Raw genomic sequence first — 16,380 nt, 5'->3', positions numbered from 1 at the left:
TTAAATATTTTTAAATAATTGATTTTACTTTATGTTAAAATATCATTTTTTATCTTTTCTCGTGACGAAACTCTTTATCAGAATTGAATAACAATAGGTGAAACCTAGTCATTTTGATTTGCAGGCTTCCTATGCCTACAATCATAGCTCTTCTTTCTAAATTTTAATAATATTGATTAGTTTAAAATAATAATTTGTGGTGATCAACGGTGGAAAATCAACTGTATCAATAATGGTAGCATGTCTATGAGGCACATTGTTATTACCCCGAATGAATATTTCCCACATGAGGTTTGGTGAAAATCTAATTTTTTATTTATTAATTATAAAAAGTTTAAATACTTATTTATCTATTAAATTATGTTATTATTATCACGAGTAAAATTAATATTTATGAAAATATTTAAGAAAAATAATCTCTAAATTTAAAAATCTAATAAATTTTCTCTCACCTAAAGTTTAAAAAATTAACAATTATCCCTAGGGTTTTTCTAGTTACTACTACTAGTTGTTGAACAGGGCAACGATGACGTTATCCCTTTCTCTTAACTTTTCTCTCAATCTCATTATATTTCTAGTTATCACCGACCGACGAAACTAGACGATGACAAAGACAAATTACGTCTTCGTTTAGAGACGAAGAAATTTCTTTATCAGTCAGTGATGATAAAAAATGAAGTGAGATTGAGAGAGAAGTCGAGAGAGAGGGAGAATGTCACCGTCAGATAGTGGTGACTAGAAAAACACTAATTTATGAGAAAAAATAAGATAAATTTTTAATTTTTTTAAATATTTTGATAAATAAGAATTTTACTTTTGACAGTAATAACAAATTTTAACAGACAAATAAATATTTAAACTTTTAATAATTAACAAATAAAAAACTAAGTTTGCATCCATCCTTGGGTGGAAAATAGTCATTTGGGCTTGTTATTACTTACCCTGCGATCATTTTTGTTATTTTTAAGCTTGTTTTGGAAAAAACAATATTACCATCTTTTTAGGTGGGATTCACAAGCAGCATAAACTTCTAACAAGTTTGTCGTCCAAGTCTTGATTTTGATTTCAACTCTTTTTTTTTTTGAAAATATTCAGTTATATTTCCTTTAAAAAATTCTATTTTCAGTTTCAATTCAACACAAGACAAACTTTAACAAAAGAAATAAATAAATAAATAAATAAATATATATATATATATATATATATATATATATATATATATATATATATATATATATATTTTCTTGAAAGGTGATGAAAAAAGTACTCAAAATTTTATTAGTTTTTTATGGGCTCAATGACTCAGGCCCAAATAGGCTCGAATTTCAGATGTGTTAAACGGAGAGGTAGAGATCAACGGCTGTGATGAAAACCAGGAGCGGTGATGTCTTGCTTGCGGAAAACGAAGCCCGAAGAAAATAGGAAAGTAATAATAATGAGCAAACACAACACCAAATATTGTAAAGAAAGATAACGATTCAAACAAGGTGCGAGAGAATGGTACTGTGGGAGATCACTTTGGCGACAGCCTATTTCTTGGGGCTAAAACGGACTCACAGACTCGCTTTGAAGATTCAGCGTCGCATTATAAGCCACAAGCATCCTAAAATACGCCAGTTTGCTCACAGGTATATATATTTTTTTCCTGAATCAGTTTTCATGATTTCGTTTGACTTTGGTTTGTGTTATTGATTTTTTTTGGTTTGGATGATCTGTGTGAAATTTTGGATTTTGCAATAACGGCAAAGAAGTATTATTTTGGATGAAAGTTAGTGAGCTTCTGCTTGCATCATCTTTTTTGTTTCTCTGTTGAGCTGTGTTTTGTTATATTAGGAAAGCTATCAAGCCATATTAGGATAAAATATGCATTTTAGGGATTTGATTTAATCTGTTTCTTTATATACCTTCTTTGTAACTGTATGTATTGTAACATTTTTGCTCTCTATCAATCATATAAGAAAAAAAATATTTTTAATTCACATTCTCTTTTTTAAGATTTTATTTATAGGAATTGGAACATCATAGTTTTGATAATGGATGGCATGAAAATACGTATGCACTTATCTCAACTGAATGCCCTCGGTTTTTCGGAGCAATGTCATGTCCACTTAGATTTTAGTACATAACGGGGTATACAAATGATGTGTTATTATGTAAATGAATTAATTTATACTTAATTCAAAATTACCCATATTATCTGTGTATTCAAATATGTATTTAACTAATTGCATAATGACACATTTGTGTACCCAAATATGTATTCAAACCTGTGTGCATCTAGTTTTATCGTTTTCGGAGATTGAGAGGTTTTTTAATTAGTATATCCATCTGTTGGTTAGTATGTTTGGTAGCTTTGGTGATAAACAAGGCGTGAGATTTGTTGCCAGTGCAAGAGAATAATAGAGCCTGTGCTTTTTTAATGGGAAGTGAAACATGATGCTGATTATAACAATGTTGACAATCTAGCGTGTGAATTCATAACGATAAAGTGGAAGGTTGGTGGGGATTAGCTGGGCTTAGGCTTACTTAAGGTGCAGCCATCATCTTTAAAGATATCCACGATAGGTTGAGTTAATTAGGAAGAAGTGGATTGAGAAGACTTAATTATGATGTAACTTAAAGGAGACTAGCAATGTGAAATATTCTAGTGATGCTGTATTGGAGTGTGTTTATATCTTTCATAGGAGTAAACTTTGCTATTTAAGGACATAAAAGCTTTTATCCTTTTTGGTGGTTACGGTATGAGTTAATATTGAACTGTTTTGCCAAAATCTATCTCTGTGATCCCCTTGTACTCTCTTATCTTACACAACGCCTCCAATAGTGATTCATAAATTGTAATTCATGGTTCGAAGCATCTTTGTGAGTGGCATGCCATTAAACAATCTATTGAAATAATAATTTTCTTAATTTTTTTCTTGTATGAAGTATAATCAGGTTTTTTGAAAGGGAGTTTTACTTGAATCAAATAATGATATCGTTTTTGACTTTTTTTTGTTTTTGTTGTCATGAGCTTAAATATAATTTGGCCAGATGCTATGGTGTGTGCTTTTCAAGTAAGATGTTTGGGCTTGAGTTTATTGGGAGTTTTTAGTGGGGCTTTAAGTTTATCTAGTTGCTTTTAGACATTTGTGCATTGCAAGATCAGAATTTATTTATTTGAGGACTTCTTTTTTTTGTTCATATGCTTGCACAACCAGCTAGATATGGTGGCTTGGAACTTATAATTAGATGTTTAAGTTTAGACTTTTTACAGTGGATACGACTGGCAGTTTCATTAACTTCATAACAATAACCAAGAAGCATATTTTTGGTCATCCAAGTAAAAAATATATAATATCCATGATCTTCCCTGCATAAATTATGAAAAAAAATCTGGATGACCCAAACTCTTGGCTATTTTCGGCATGATATAATTTTGCTCTCCCTCTGGTGGATAACCCATTGGATTTCTGTTCTTGTACTACCACACTGTGTTGCTTACCGACTTGGAATTATAATTTCTCTTGTGCTTAATTTAAAAAAAAAAAAAACTAATGTTTTACCACCAACAGTTTGAAAGTGCAGATATTGTTACTACTTGGACTGACTTCTCTCTTTTTTCTTCCTTTTTTCAACAGACAGACACGTGCTGTATTTGATGTTGCACTAAAGTTTCACCAGAAGATACAAGAGAGGAAAATAGATTTTGGTCGAAATCTAGGTAATGGAATTCTGCGATGGCTTGACCGAATGAAGCCTTCTGCTCAAATCTGTGGTCCATCAGATAAACCCATACAGAGTTCTGGTCCAATCATGAACTTGACCAACCGAGCAATGAAATTTTCCAAGCAAAAAACTAATGGGATGAGTACATCTAGAAACCAGGATTCATACAGACATTTATGTACCTCATTAATAAATTTAAGACCTAAACCCTTTCCTTCAATTGCAATGATGTTGCGACCACCAAGGATGGCTGGGACCATAACCCAGTATAGGCATCTCTACAACAGTGGGTCTGATATGTTGATGTCGAAATACAAAAGAGATGGGTTTGATGTAGTTATTCGGAAGGATATAATGCAGTGGATGCTGCAAAAATAAAGGTAGAATGCTCACGTTTGTTTGTTTTATTGGACTTCATTTCTGAGATTCATCTAAGATAGATTTGGTTTGATGCTGTATAATCAAAGGACTGCTTGCTGTTGAAATTAACAAATCCAAGGCTCAAGCATTTTTGTTGCGCTGTGGCGCTCATGTACCATAAAATAAATAAAGTTCCCCTTGATTTTCTGGCTTTTAATTTTTTAGAGCCTGCATTTTTTGGGAAGATTCAGATACTTGTTATCTCAAAATTAGTTATTAATGTATTGTTTTCTAGTCATAGTTGTCAATCCTGTAATGCTGTAAATACACCAGGACCTGCAATCACACTGGGTCTATTTTGGCAGATGATCGAGCTAACATTCCTAATTTTATGCTTTCAAATCTTAGAAGCATCATTTTTATTATATGTTAATGATGTTCACTTCCTCAGCAATTTGCAAATCAAGAAAGTATAAGCATATTTTCGTTCATCATGATAGAAAGCTTATGTAGCATATATTTTTAGCTGTCAAAAAGCTTATGGGGTTGAGCTCCAAAAAAAATAAAAAGTTAAGTTCCTGCTTAATGAAGAAGACCCGCCATCAAAAGTTCAAGACTCTGTTCAAACACCATTTGTCAATTTATTTTTAATAATTATTCTTCAATTGAAAGTAATTTAAGTTTGTGAAGAAGTTTACTGGAGAAAATAATTAATTAATGGGAACAAGCTACAAAAGAAACAATTACAAAAGAGTTTTGGATGGATAATTTTGGGATAGGCCTACTATGAAGCCCAAATCAGCCCACTAACCCACAGGCCCAACCTATAAAACAAAGACAAAACCAGAGAAATAGAGGAGAGTGTTGCATGATCGAGAGAGGTAAATCTTATTTGGATTGAAGGGTGAGAAACAAAAACCCATCGACTCTTATTTGGATTTTCACTTTAGAATCGAGGTAATCTCATCGCCTTTCTTATAATGAATTTTGTTTTTTATATTGAAACCAAGACGATTTATGTAATTTTGAGTTACTGAGATTAAAATTTGTTTGAGATCTTAACTGTAATATGGTTTCAAGATGATTAGCAATCTATGATATTAATTACAATGGGATGCTTCTAAAATACATCTTGCCTGTAGCGTGTAATTTACTCTGATTATTTCCTGATAATTTCATTTTCATTTTAGTCGCATAGATTTTACTAATGGAATTGATTTGAAGGTATCGAGTTTTGTTATTTGATTTTATTAAGATACTAGTATAGATGGATTTGAGAAGTTATAGTTGCTGGAGATCACAGGGTTTAGTTAGCATATTGTCTTTTGACGTTAGCCGCAGAACTGTTTGAGGATTTTGTTTGATTGTAGTATTCATATTGGGTTTAGAATTCTTAGTTTTGGAATTTGTTGGATGTTGGGTTTTATTTAGAGACGTTTTTAAATTGTATTGATATCTGTAAATATGATGTTTTGTTGGTAAAATTTTAGTTATTTTAAGGCCTTAGATGTTGTAATTGATTTATGAGGTACAATAGAGAAAGAGGAGGTTCCAGAAGAATGTTAGAACCAAAAAGAGTTTAGAGTGGAAGATGATCTTAGTTGTCTCTAATTCAATTTTCTTTCAGTTAAGCTAAAACTTTGGATGTTACTGTGGAAAACATTGTCAAATATTTTTCTTTCTTAAATTTATTTGCTTGATGTGTTCATTTGAATTACTCTAAATGTGATCAATGGTATGATCTGAAGTTTTTCTTTACAGGAGTTCAGAGCTGTGAGATTAGAATGGAACTAGCAGATCGAGCAGTTGGGTTTTTATTATCTTTAATCAGCTTATCCATATTCACTTATTATACTTTTTGGGTCATCATCCTGGTTAGTATCCATAACTTCACTGGAAAATCAAATATTTCTTCTTTGAAAACTTTGCATAAAGCTACTGTTAATTTTATGTACTTTTTATTTTCAGCCATTTGTAGACAGTGATCACTTCATACACCAATATTTCCTCCCCCAAGAGTATGCCATACTGATACCAGTGTTTGCTGGAGTGGCGCTTCTCTGCTTCTTATGCATATTTATTGGGTTAGTGACACTCAAATCCAAAAAGAAGAAGGCATGATGAATTTATGTTGCCGTTCTGATTGCTGTCCACATCTTTTCAGAAACACCAAAAATCCTAATTTTATTTCTCATACTTGGTGGTTTATGTTATTTGGATTGGACTTCTGGAAAATGAGAGCAGCTTACAAGATTTGCATTTCTGTTTTACTGCTAATATTGACTTGAACATAGCCGGTTATATGAAAGCCTATTCGTTTTTCTCTATTTATACTTTACTGAGAAATTTTTGATATACAATTGTGGTACAGAATTTTAATGGATAAGGAATTCAATCTGCCAAATGTATGAGTACTTTGTGTTAAGAAGATACAGTCTTTTTTGTGTACGTCTGCAAATTGCCCATCCTGAGGCGCTCCTGTTCTAGAGAATAGTGTGAATGATTTAGATTTACTAGATTAAGGCACCTTGTGGATTTAGTATAAATTTTAGTGTGTGCTTGTAAAGTTACTTTTGTTGTATGAGTTATTAAAATAAAACAGAATACCTGTTGCATAAAAGCGAGACATTGAAGATTTGAATTATTTCATCCTGACCACCATAATCATCCGAACAAAAAGCTGCTGGTGACATGCTGTTGCCAGAACCTCAGGTCATTCAAAATGTCAGATTTGACTTAATCACACTTTTCATTTATTATATTTCTTCTGTGTTAACATTTGTTATCAATATAAATTCCCATGAATCTATTAAAGCTGGCTAAGTTTACCCTAATAAAACTAAGAGGGCTCTTGTGAAAAGGTGTACCATGAATCACCATAAGAATTCTCGTGTAATCACAAAGATCTTACTAGTTGGTGCCTACTTCTAATTCGAAAGTTAAAAAAACTCGTTTTGATTGAGCCCCAAGAAAGAGCAGATCCATTAAAATGATATATGGGAAAATTACTGTCAGTTTTTGTAACTTTACCAGGAAGAAATTTGTTAAGATAAAAGAGAGAAATTCAATCAGCACTATGTTTGTCTAGATAAGATATTTCACTTCAATAATTTGTAATTCTCTCAATTAACTGCCCATGATTATAAACATCCTTTATCAGTGCCAATAATCATATGAATCAGCCAACTCAACTCTTACTCCCTTCATTTCCATCAAAATAATCCTATTAAAACAACAATTCAAGAACCATGTGCGATCTCCGCTATTCTAAATCAACCACAACACTCACAGATGCATTTGTTAACTATTAACAGGTAACCAACAAAAGAAACCAAAACCATACCGCAAAACTTGCATACACTATTATATCAAGGCCAAGAATTATCAAAAGCAGCCGAAGTAATGGCCTCCGCAAACTCTTGAAAACTGATCATTCCATCCCCATCTGTGTCTGCTTCCCTTATCATGCCCGTCAACTCTTCAGCCGTCAATGCATGCCCTAGTTTCGCCATCGAATGAGCCAACTCCGCTGCGGTAATGAACCCATTTCCATCTCTATCGAACATCCTAAAAAGCTGCTTCAACTGCTTCTCACTGTAGGGCGACTTCCCGGAGAGCAGATCCGGCGCCACCAGGCCCACGAACTCCGAGAACTCGATTAGTCCGTTGCTGTTAGTGTCAGCCTTTTGAATTAGGGTTTCCAGCTGATCAGAGCTCGGTTTTAGCCCTAACGATCGGAGGAGTGAGCCCAGCTCAAGCTGCGTTAAGCTTCCATCGTTATTTCGATCAAAAGAACGAAATATCTCTCGAAGCTGCGCGATTTGATCATCATCTAGCTTGTTGCTCATATTAACAACTAACTCTATATGATGATGAGAAATAAAGGCCACAAATCTCCTATCAAAAACATTGAAAAACGAAGGAGAACAAATTCTGGGTTTGGAACATACCTTTATTCTCTTTTTCTCTCTCTGGCATCAATCTGAATTCAGTATATTTGCTTTATTTATGTACGAACGTGATGTTGTGTTATAAAAGAGATGAAGATTTCAAAGGGGAGAGAGAAGCTGAAGGATCCAAAAAAATCCTGGGAAGTCGTCCTTTCTTCCTCCACTTTTGATGGATCCTCCGAATTAACATGCAGAGAAATGAATAAAATGATGAGGATGACCCAAATATCGGATCCGATAAAATGAAATCTATTTAATAATGTAATGCAATCTCACAGAGGGTGCTTCTTGGGTAATTAATTAAAATAGTCAATCTAGGAAGGGGTATAAAACTTTAGCAACTCATTTACTGATGTAACAAGCATCCCAGGTGATACCAGGATTATTCTCTAGGTTGAAACTTTATTTTGTTTACCAAAATAGGGAATTATATGATATTTCACACTATACTGGGTTTAATGAAATTTTACTTGTAGGGGTTTTTACATATACTGTAGTAAAAGAGTAAAATCATCTCGTATTTTTATTGTATATTTATAAGTATACTTTATATAAGTAATGTTATACGTATCCACTTTAATCAAATAAATGAGTATACATTTATATATGTTATCATGTGATTAAGTGTTATTTTATTTTTAATTCAAAATTATTTAATGACACATATAAATATGTACTCATTTATGTATTTAAAATAAATATACATAATGTTATTATAATTTATATATAGTTTATTTGTCATTACATGATTGCACAAAACAAAATGTATGATTTAATTGTCCTAAACCATAAAATGTGAGTTGAAAACCCAAAGTCGTGAACTACAAATTGTAAACCATAGACCAAAACCCTTGCCTGTAAATCATAAACCATTAACCCAAAACCTTAAAACTCTCATCTCATTAACTATAAATTATAAACCCTAAACCCTAAACCAACCAGATCATGTGAGTTGATTGATTTTCGAAAGCATAATGTATTTAACTAATCCTTTATTTGATTTTTTTTCTTTCCTGTTGTATATTTGTTGTAATATAAATAAACTATTATGTGTACAACATACATGCATATTATATACAAAGAATCAATCAAATAAATTAATGCAGTAAACGTACATATGTATAAAACATAAAAAATGTACAAGTATACAAAACAAATATGTGTAATCTATGCATAGTTGTGGAATAGTCTTTATGCTTGTTGAATCTGTCAATATAAATGGACTATGTTAGTGGGTGACTGTTGATAGTAAGTTCAACTCTACCCAACCATTCAAAATATTGAACGTACATCTCTTATATCTAGTTTTGTAAATCTAGTATTGTTTTTTTTTTTTGGGTAATTATAAATCTAATATTGTTAATTAAAGTAAATCTAAAATTGTTAATTAAAGTTAATTGAAATGTATACTTGTAAACATGTTGACAATGTCATACAACCTTAATTATTGTAATTTCTAGTAAAAGAGTATAAAACCACATGAAAAATACATAACGTATACTATTCTACCTTTTTTTATATGGAGTATAATAAATATTTTTATGAGAATATAAAGTTTGATTATATTTAAAAGACATCTTTCATAGGGTTTGACTCAGAGTCATTGTAGATTATAGTTTGTGAACATCTATTCTATATGAAACATATGCATCTAATAAAATTTAAAATTTATGGTTCGATGTGGTTTTGAACTATAAACATTTTAAAAATTAACACTAAACTCTAGTAAATCTTCATTTAAAATTCTATACTAAGATCAAAAATTATTTGCAACAAATTTTTCTTTGAAAAATTATAATTTTTTTTTTTTGTTAGAATCTTTTTACCTTTGTCCAATTTATGAGTTGAACATGGTTGTATTTCTAACAAAAACTCTTTTATATATTGTTCAATCTTGTCTAAATATTACATTTGTGTACTTTCTAGAATGTTGAGTAAAGTAAAATAAACTTAGTTGAATTAGTTAATTTAATTAATTAGTAGTATTGTATTGTCTTGAAATGATGAGCAAGTTGCGGGGATATGGATTCTTGAATTTCCTCTGAGAAATCAACAATCGGTAACGAGTCAACACCCAAGACCGAGACAAAACGGAAGCATTCTACATTATTAAAAAAATAATTATTTTTTAAAATTTAAATAATTGCAAAAAATTTCATATTTCAAGAGACTTGGTCAACCAGTCAAGGCTTTTAACCATGTAGGTTCACTTCTTATCAGCTAACACGTGGCAGTTGGTATTAACCACTTAAAATTTGACATTTGGACATATTCCTGACCCCACAATTGGGATAACCGAAACGGTGCGTAGTAGTATGATGTGTTGGGCAAATTCACACATTCATCTATTTGTCTTTTCTCTTTTTTTCACTAAAATTGAACTATTTTTTTGTTATTATCGATTATTATTTTTAATTTTTCTTGTTATCGAATTGTAGCCAATCGGAAACTAATCCGAAATACCCTGGATTTGCCGCTAATTTAGGTCTCCAATTATGACAAGTCAAGCTCATATCTATACCGTGCAACGAATTTGGGCTCAGTTTTCTGTTCCTCTTGATTTCATGTCTTGCTATTTTCACTTATAGGGCTGTTTCATGCATGCTATGTAGCTGATTGGTGACTCAATTGTAGGGGATAATTATAAAGCTTGTAATAAGAGAAGAATGTTCATTAAGCGGCCTAAATTTCTGGCTACACTGAGCTATCCAAGAAGATTTCCTCAACCATTCATATCATGGGTTAATCTTTTCAAGTACGTCTCACTGCATCAATCAAGTTCAAGTTGATAAATTAGTCATATCTTGGTGCCACTATCCATTGATTCCTAATGCTCTCTTATAGATGAGAGATGACTTCCACTATCCATTGCACACGCCATTACTTAAAAAGCAGGGAAATTAAGCTAATAATGAAGAAATAGTGCTGAACACTGCAGCACAACCATGACAACCAAGAGTCATGCAGAAAAAAGGAAACGCAGAAAACAATATGCCTCAAAACAGAGTCTAGGTAGAGGACAAGTTTTCAGGTAATTTTATATTAATCGATGTTGCAATCCTCTTATATCAGCTACTCCCACCAACAAGAGTTCTGTAAGAATTCAAGTGACCGAATCCCCATGTGTTCTTCATAATGAAAATTTTATCCCTTTTCCAACTGCAGTTAATACTTTCTTTGTCTGGTTACATATAAAGGGTAGGAGAAGTATAACTTGCAAGTGTTGTCAATTTATTAGCCAATAGTCATGAATTAGATTATCAAGTCCTTTAATCAGCTAAATGTCAAAGCTCACTGCCTTTTCAGTTTAGTCTACAATTATAAATCATTCCCAAAATTAAGTAATTGTGCCAATAAATATAAGAGATGAAGAATTATTCCCTCTGACCAAACAAACATCCCAATTTCAACTTCTTATACAATTCTAATAGTTCATAAAGTTGTCAAAAACTCAACGCTTTAGTTTCTATCAATTTACAAACCAGACACATTTCACCTCCTTTCAGAATATCATATAACCACCTTAAGATCCACTTGCACTTGAAGGACAATCAAAAGAAACTTCTACTTTGTACAACTACATCTACCACAAAAAGTTTTCAAATTTGTCATTCTTTTACTAGGTTCTCAGCAGCCAAACAGAACACTATTTAAATGCCCGAGATACAAAAGGACAAGAATAAATTCCCTCTTTCAATTATGTAATAAGTGATGAAACCACAAAATGATATGTTGGAGAGCGTAGGTAAGCAATAATTCATAACACAGCGGCATGTACCTCTTTTCTAGTCAAGAAGAGGACTCCCTTCTTTAACAAGCACAAAAAGACCACCATCCCCTCTTGAGATTTGAAGGTCATCATCAAGGTATGTAATAATAAGCCAGGACTTGGTTCGTTCACCAGGAATGGGTACCTTTAGAGGTGGCTGACCAGAAATTGCCCTGGCAATATTTGCTACAACCTCCTGCAGTGGAGAGACAGATTGCTGCACTGGCAACAAATTGATATTCTGCCCAAAAATATTCACACTTTCTGGAAGAGAAACAGTTGACTTTATCTCTGGAGGTTGGAAGGTACCTTCCTTAAATTGAACCTGAAAATAGTTAGAAAAGATTCATAAGATATGGTACTAATTTATTACTATGCTGAAGTTCTTAATAATTTTGAGGAAGTTCTGTATAGCAACTAACAATTTTCACTATACATTTAGCAAACTCATCAAAGATTTTTGCACTGTTTACATTTATATTCTAACTTGCCCCAAGTGCTGTCGACAACTCCTGAAATATCAGTGACCTTTTCTTTCTTCCTTTTATTATTTATTTAGTGACAAGCATACTTCTACGTCATCAACTCTTTCAAATTCATTTTCACATGGCTTTATCATTTATAATTTTTTCTGCAGTTCAGCGAAAACCATTTTCAAAACCAAAATTGATCCATAATTTATTTTAATGCAATCACTTAAAAAAATTTCTTTTTATTCATTTATTTAATTTTCCACAACAAAAAGGCTATTTTGGAATCAATTATATAATCAACTACTCAAGGTGGGTTCAAAGATTACTTGAATTCTAGAAGGGCTTCGAACTTCAAAGGATGCAGAAACACTGAAAGAGAACGTAGCTAAAGGGCCAGATAATGTAGTTGAGTTCACAATGGAGAGACTACTGGTGTCAATTGTTTGAGATATCCTTTCCACTTTCAACAAAGGTGTTGCAGCCGCTGCCAGAAGTGGTAACAGCTCAGAAAATGCTGTGTACCTAATCAGTTTCAAACCAGAAAGCAAGATTAGGGCAGTTGTGATTATTAAGTGTCAGCAACATTGAGACATAAAGAAACAATATGCTACAGTATCACCAATTTTCATTTAGGCATTCAAATCCAAACTGAAAAGAACATCTAATCATACGTTTTAGCAATAACGTTTCAGTGAATCTAATCCCTATTATTAATGTTATGTAATCTATGTCCAAGTCAGAGAGAAAAGCTAGTGCAGGTTTTATCAGCATACATCCTAAAATATTGTTTCCTTTCAGCTTTCATATAGTGCCCCAATTTACTAAAATGACTTTCCAAAATATTAATGAAAAAAATTTCATAGACTCCCTAATGATTGGCTTAGATAAAGATAGTAGACAACCACCAGCGGTTCAGACATTTTCCAACCACTTTCCTTGTATTCAGAATTAAAATCCAAAACTACTGCAATCATTTCTTTTCAAAGATCAACTCTCTTTTTCTCCTTGTCTTTGCTCAGAATCTATCCAACACAGCTCTAACACCATAACAGTGACAAATCATCCATATAAGTGTTTGTTCAATGAATTATTCACCGGAAAGCAATGAAACAAGGATGGAGAAGAAAAAAGACTGAATTCGAAGCTTCAGATTTAGACTTTCAGGATGTCCCAGAATTCACAAGGTGAAACATGTTGATGTATCAATATTAGTTGGGCTTGTTTGAGATCTGTTAAGTGGGTTTAGGGAGCAGTTTAGCTGATTTAAAAGGTTCTTAGTGTTTTCTGCATTTAGATAGAATTTTCTTTCAAAGTATGCAGAAGAAACCCATTCTTTTGCCTCGGTCCAATTTTTACTCACTGACATTGTCGAAAATATATATTACGCTTACAAATATAAAGATTGAAACCACATTACACAAAACCAATTCGCTTGTATTAAGGTTCAATCCACAACACTTATATACCATTCTCTTATGTTCTATTTATTAGATGTAAGACTTTTAGTCTCCAACACCCTTACTCAAGTGTAACCATCTAAACTATTAAACCCGCCGTTTGGCTCAGCTAGTTTTTGGTTGGGTACGTTGTCACTTGTATTCAAGAACACTTTACGTTGTTACGCCTGCCGTTCGGCTCGTGCTTTGATATCATATCGGAAATATATATTGGGTTTACAAGTATGGAGATTAAAACTCATATTAGACAAAACCAATTAGTTTGTATTAAAGTCTAATCCACAACACTTATATACCACTCTCTTATATTTTATTTATTAGATGTGAGATTTTTCCCAACACTCCTGCTCAAATGCAACCACCTGCGTTGTTAGACCCGTCGTTTAATTCAACCAATTTTTGGTTGTGTACATTATCACTTATATCTAGGAATACTTTAAGTTGTTAGACTCGCCGTTCGGCTCGTGCTCTGATACCATGTTGGAAATATATATCGGGTTTACAAGTATGAAGATTGAAACTCATATTACACAAAACCAATTAGCTTATATTAAGGTCCAATCCACAACACTTATATATCACTCTCTTATATTCTATTTATTAAATGTAGGACTTCTAAGCGCAATATATATTTTAGACAATTAAGTCTAATATATATTTACGACATGGTATCAGAGCACGAGCCAAATGACGGGCCTAACAGCCTGAAGTGTTCCTAGATATAAATGTCAACTCACCCAGCAAAAAATCAGCTGAACCAAACGGCTGATCTAATACCCTAGGTGATTGCACTTGAGCAGGGTTGTTGAAGACTAAAAGTTTCATATTTAATAAATAGAATATAAGAGAGTGGTATATAAGTATTGTGGATTGGACTTTAATACAAATCAATTAGTTTTGTGTAATATGAATTTCAATCTCTACACTTGTAAGCCTAATATATATTTCCGACAGACATTATTCTAAGAAGTTGGCATTTTTCTCACTAAAAAGCATGTCTACACATTTTGTTTGTGTTACTTAATGCAGACCACTTAATTGTAGATAACATAGATAGAAACCTAACAACTTAGCTCAAAAAGCAACTTAATTTGATGGTCACTCATAGCAAGGAATAAATAGACAGAATGGTAGAATCAATTTAAGCCCCATGGGCAGATAAATGGAATTATTTCCAACGATGAGGAAAGCTAAAAAAAATATTTTCCCTCCCATACTGATTTGACACAAAAATAAAACAATCAGAGAGGAACGCCAACAAAAAAAGGAGAAGAAAACCCATTTACAATGAATGATTTCACCTATTGGAAAAAACAAATGTTTACAAATACGATACAGCAAATAATGATTTAATATCTCAGAGAAAATAAAATTTTCACGATCCCTGAAGCAATATGGCCACTGAAAAATTAACAAATTCTTGTAACAAAGCCTAAACGTTTTAAATTTTCTCTTGAATTAAAATTTATAGAATCAGGCTAATGAGCGATTGAATTAAAATCAATTTGTTTGTATCTCTTTTCCTTCCTTTTGTTTAATTAAATCACATAAATTCAGGATAAAACATATACAATTAGATAATGATAAAGGGAAACTCACACCAAGACCCAGTTGCCATCAAGAACCCCACCGGCCTCTACCGGAGTGGGAGTAGGGTTAAGCGCCTCCAACTGATTAACAAGCTCCAAAACCTCGGCCCGAACTTCCGCCTCGGCACGAAACCCGAATTCCGTCCCATAAACCGTGTCCACCAAGCTCCTCTTCAAATCACGCAATTTATTATTATCATCATCTTCCTCCACCGCCGGTCCAGCGCTACCGTTACCCTGGCTTACATACTCCCCCCACTCGTCCTCGTTCTTAGGAGGGTCTGAATCCGGCAGCTTGGTGAGTTCGGGCTCGGACTCGGGCTCCGTCTTTTCGCCCCATTCATCTGTGATGGAAACTGTGGTTTCGGTGGGGGGTTCCGAATCGGGTTCTGGAGTTGGGTCGGGTTGGGAAGAGGAGCGAGAGATTAAAGGACGGAGAGTGAAGGTTTTGGTGGGGTTTTTGAGAGAGAGTGAAAGAGAAGAAGGGATTTTAGAGGAAGATAAGAGGAGAGGTTTAGAGTTTTTGGAGGAAGAAAAGGAGAAGAAAGATGGGGGCATGGTGAGGAGCAAAGCCATTTCGAGTTAATGGATTGCCAATTGTGCTTGATTTTCTTTTCTTTTTGTCAGAGTTCGGCGAATTCCATTGCTTTGAGTTCAAGGAGCTCCGTTCTGCTCTGCGTCATAAAAAGGAAAAAAATAAAAAGTGAAAAATTTAAGAAGGAAATTGGAAAAAATACCTTTTTTTTTTTTTGTGGATTTCATTTTCCCATAATAGCTGGTTACTGATTTATTTATAGGCATGGGTTTAATGTTAACAAAAATCCATGATTATATATACATGAGAATATGAATAGATAGTAACCGTGGTGTATGCCCATTAGATTTGAGATTTATCTTAATTAATATGATTAATTTGATTTTAAAAATAATAATTTGATTAAGATAAAATTTCTTGTTACCCAAAAAAAAAATTAGTCTTAATAATGATAACATTATAAACAAATTTCTTTTGATTGAAAATGATTTATGAAAATAATGTGAAAGTTATTGAGATGGTGTTTGGCCACTTGAGAT

At 32.9% G+C, this 16,380-nt stretch overlaps 4 protein-coding genes across 5 annotated transcripts; 2 read left to right on the top strand and 2 right to left on the bottom strand.

The window, feature by feature from the left end:
- Window positions 1-1,407: 1,407 nt before the first annotated feature.
- LOC123222792 lies at window positions 1,408-4,285 on the top strand. Its single transcript, XM_044645761.1, has 2 exons — window positions 1,408-1,628; window positions 3,621-4,285. Exons 1-2 carry the CDS (start codon window positions 1,498-1,500, stop codon window positions 4,084-4,086), a joined length of 597 nt encoding a protein of 198 aa, XP_044501696.1. The 5' UTR covers window positions 1,408-1,497; the 3' UTR covers window positions 4,087-4,285.
- A 636-nt stretch (window positions 4,286-4,921) lies between these two features.
- Window positions 4,922-6,472, top strand: LOC123222503 (dolichol-phosphate mannose synthase subunit 2). 2 transcript variants are annotated; one of them, XM_044645317.1, is made up of 3 exons: window positions 4,922-5,025; window positions 5,830-5,942; window positions 6,037-6,472. In XM_044645317.1, the coding sequence occupies exons 2-3, from the start codon at window positions 5,853-5,855 to the stop codon at window positions 6,187-6,189; spliced, it is 243 nt and encodes an 80-aa protein (XP_044501252.1). In that variant the 5' UTR covers window positions 4,922-5,025; window positions 5,830-5,852; the 3' UTR covers window positions 6,190-6,472. The 2 variants fall into 2 exon arrangements, with proteins under 2 accessions (XP_044501252.1, XP_044501251.1); XM_044645316.1 differs by having other exon boundaries at window positions 4,929-5,025; window positions 5,817-5,942.
- A 770-nt stretch (window positions 6,473-7,242) lies between these two features.
- LOC123222502 (probable calcium-binding protein CML18) lies at window positions 7,243-8,293 on the bottom strand. Its single transcript, XM_044645315.1, has 2 exons — window positions 8,019-8,293; window positions 7,243-7,930 (listed from the first exon to the last, which is right to left on the bottom strand). The coding sequence occupies exons 1-2, from the start codon at window positions 8,044-8,046 to the stop codon at window positions 7,437-7,439; spliced, it is 522 nt and encodes a 173-aa protein (XP_044501250.1). The 5' UTR covers window positions 8,047-8,293; the 3' UTR covers window positions 7,243-7,436.
- A 3,107-nt stretch (window positions 8,294-11,400) lies between these two features.
- LOC123224313 (plastoglobulin-1, chloroplastic-like) lies at window positions 11,401-16,024 on the bottom strand. Its single transcript, XM_044647945.1, has 3 exons — window positions 15,317-16,024; window positions 12,587-12,782; window positions 11,401-12,112 (listed from the first exon to the last, which is right to left on the bottom strand). Exons 1-3 carry the CDS (start codon window positions 15,880-15,882, stop codon window positions 11,804-11,806), a joined length of 1,071 nt encoding a protein of 356 aa, XP_044503880.1. The 5' UTR covers window positions 15,883-16,024; the 3' UTR covers window positions 11,401-11,803.
- Between the last annotated feature and the right edge of the window lie 356 nt (window positions 16,025-16,380).

Source organism: Mangifera indica, chromosome 8 (assembly GCF_011075055.1).
Source record: "Mangifera indica cultivar Alphonso chromosome 8, CATAS_Mindica_2.1, whole genome shotgun sequence".
Classification (NCBI taxonomy): domain Eukaryota; kingdom Viridiplantae; phylum Streptophyta; class Magnoliopsida; order Sapindales; family Anacardiaceae; genus Mangifera; species Mangifera indica.
Note: the sequence above shows the minus strand (reverse complement) of the source record. Positions and strands in the feature narration are given on the sequence as shown.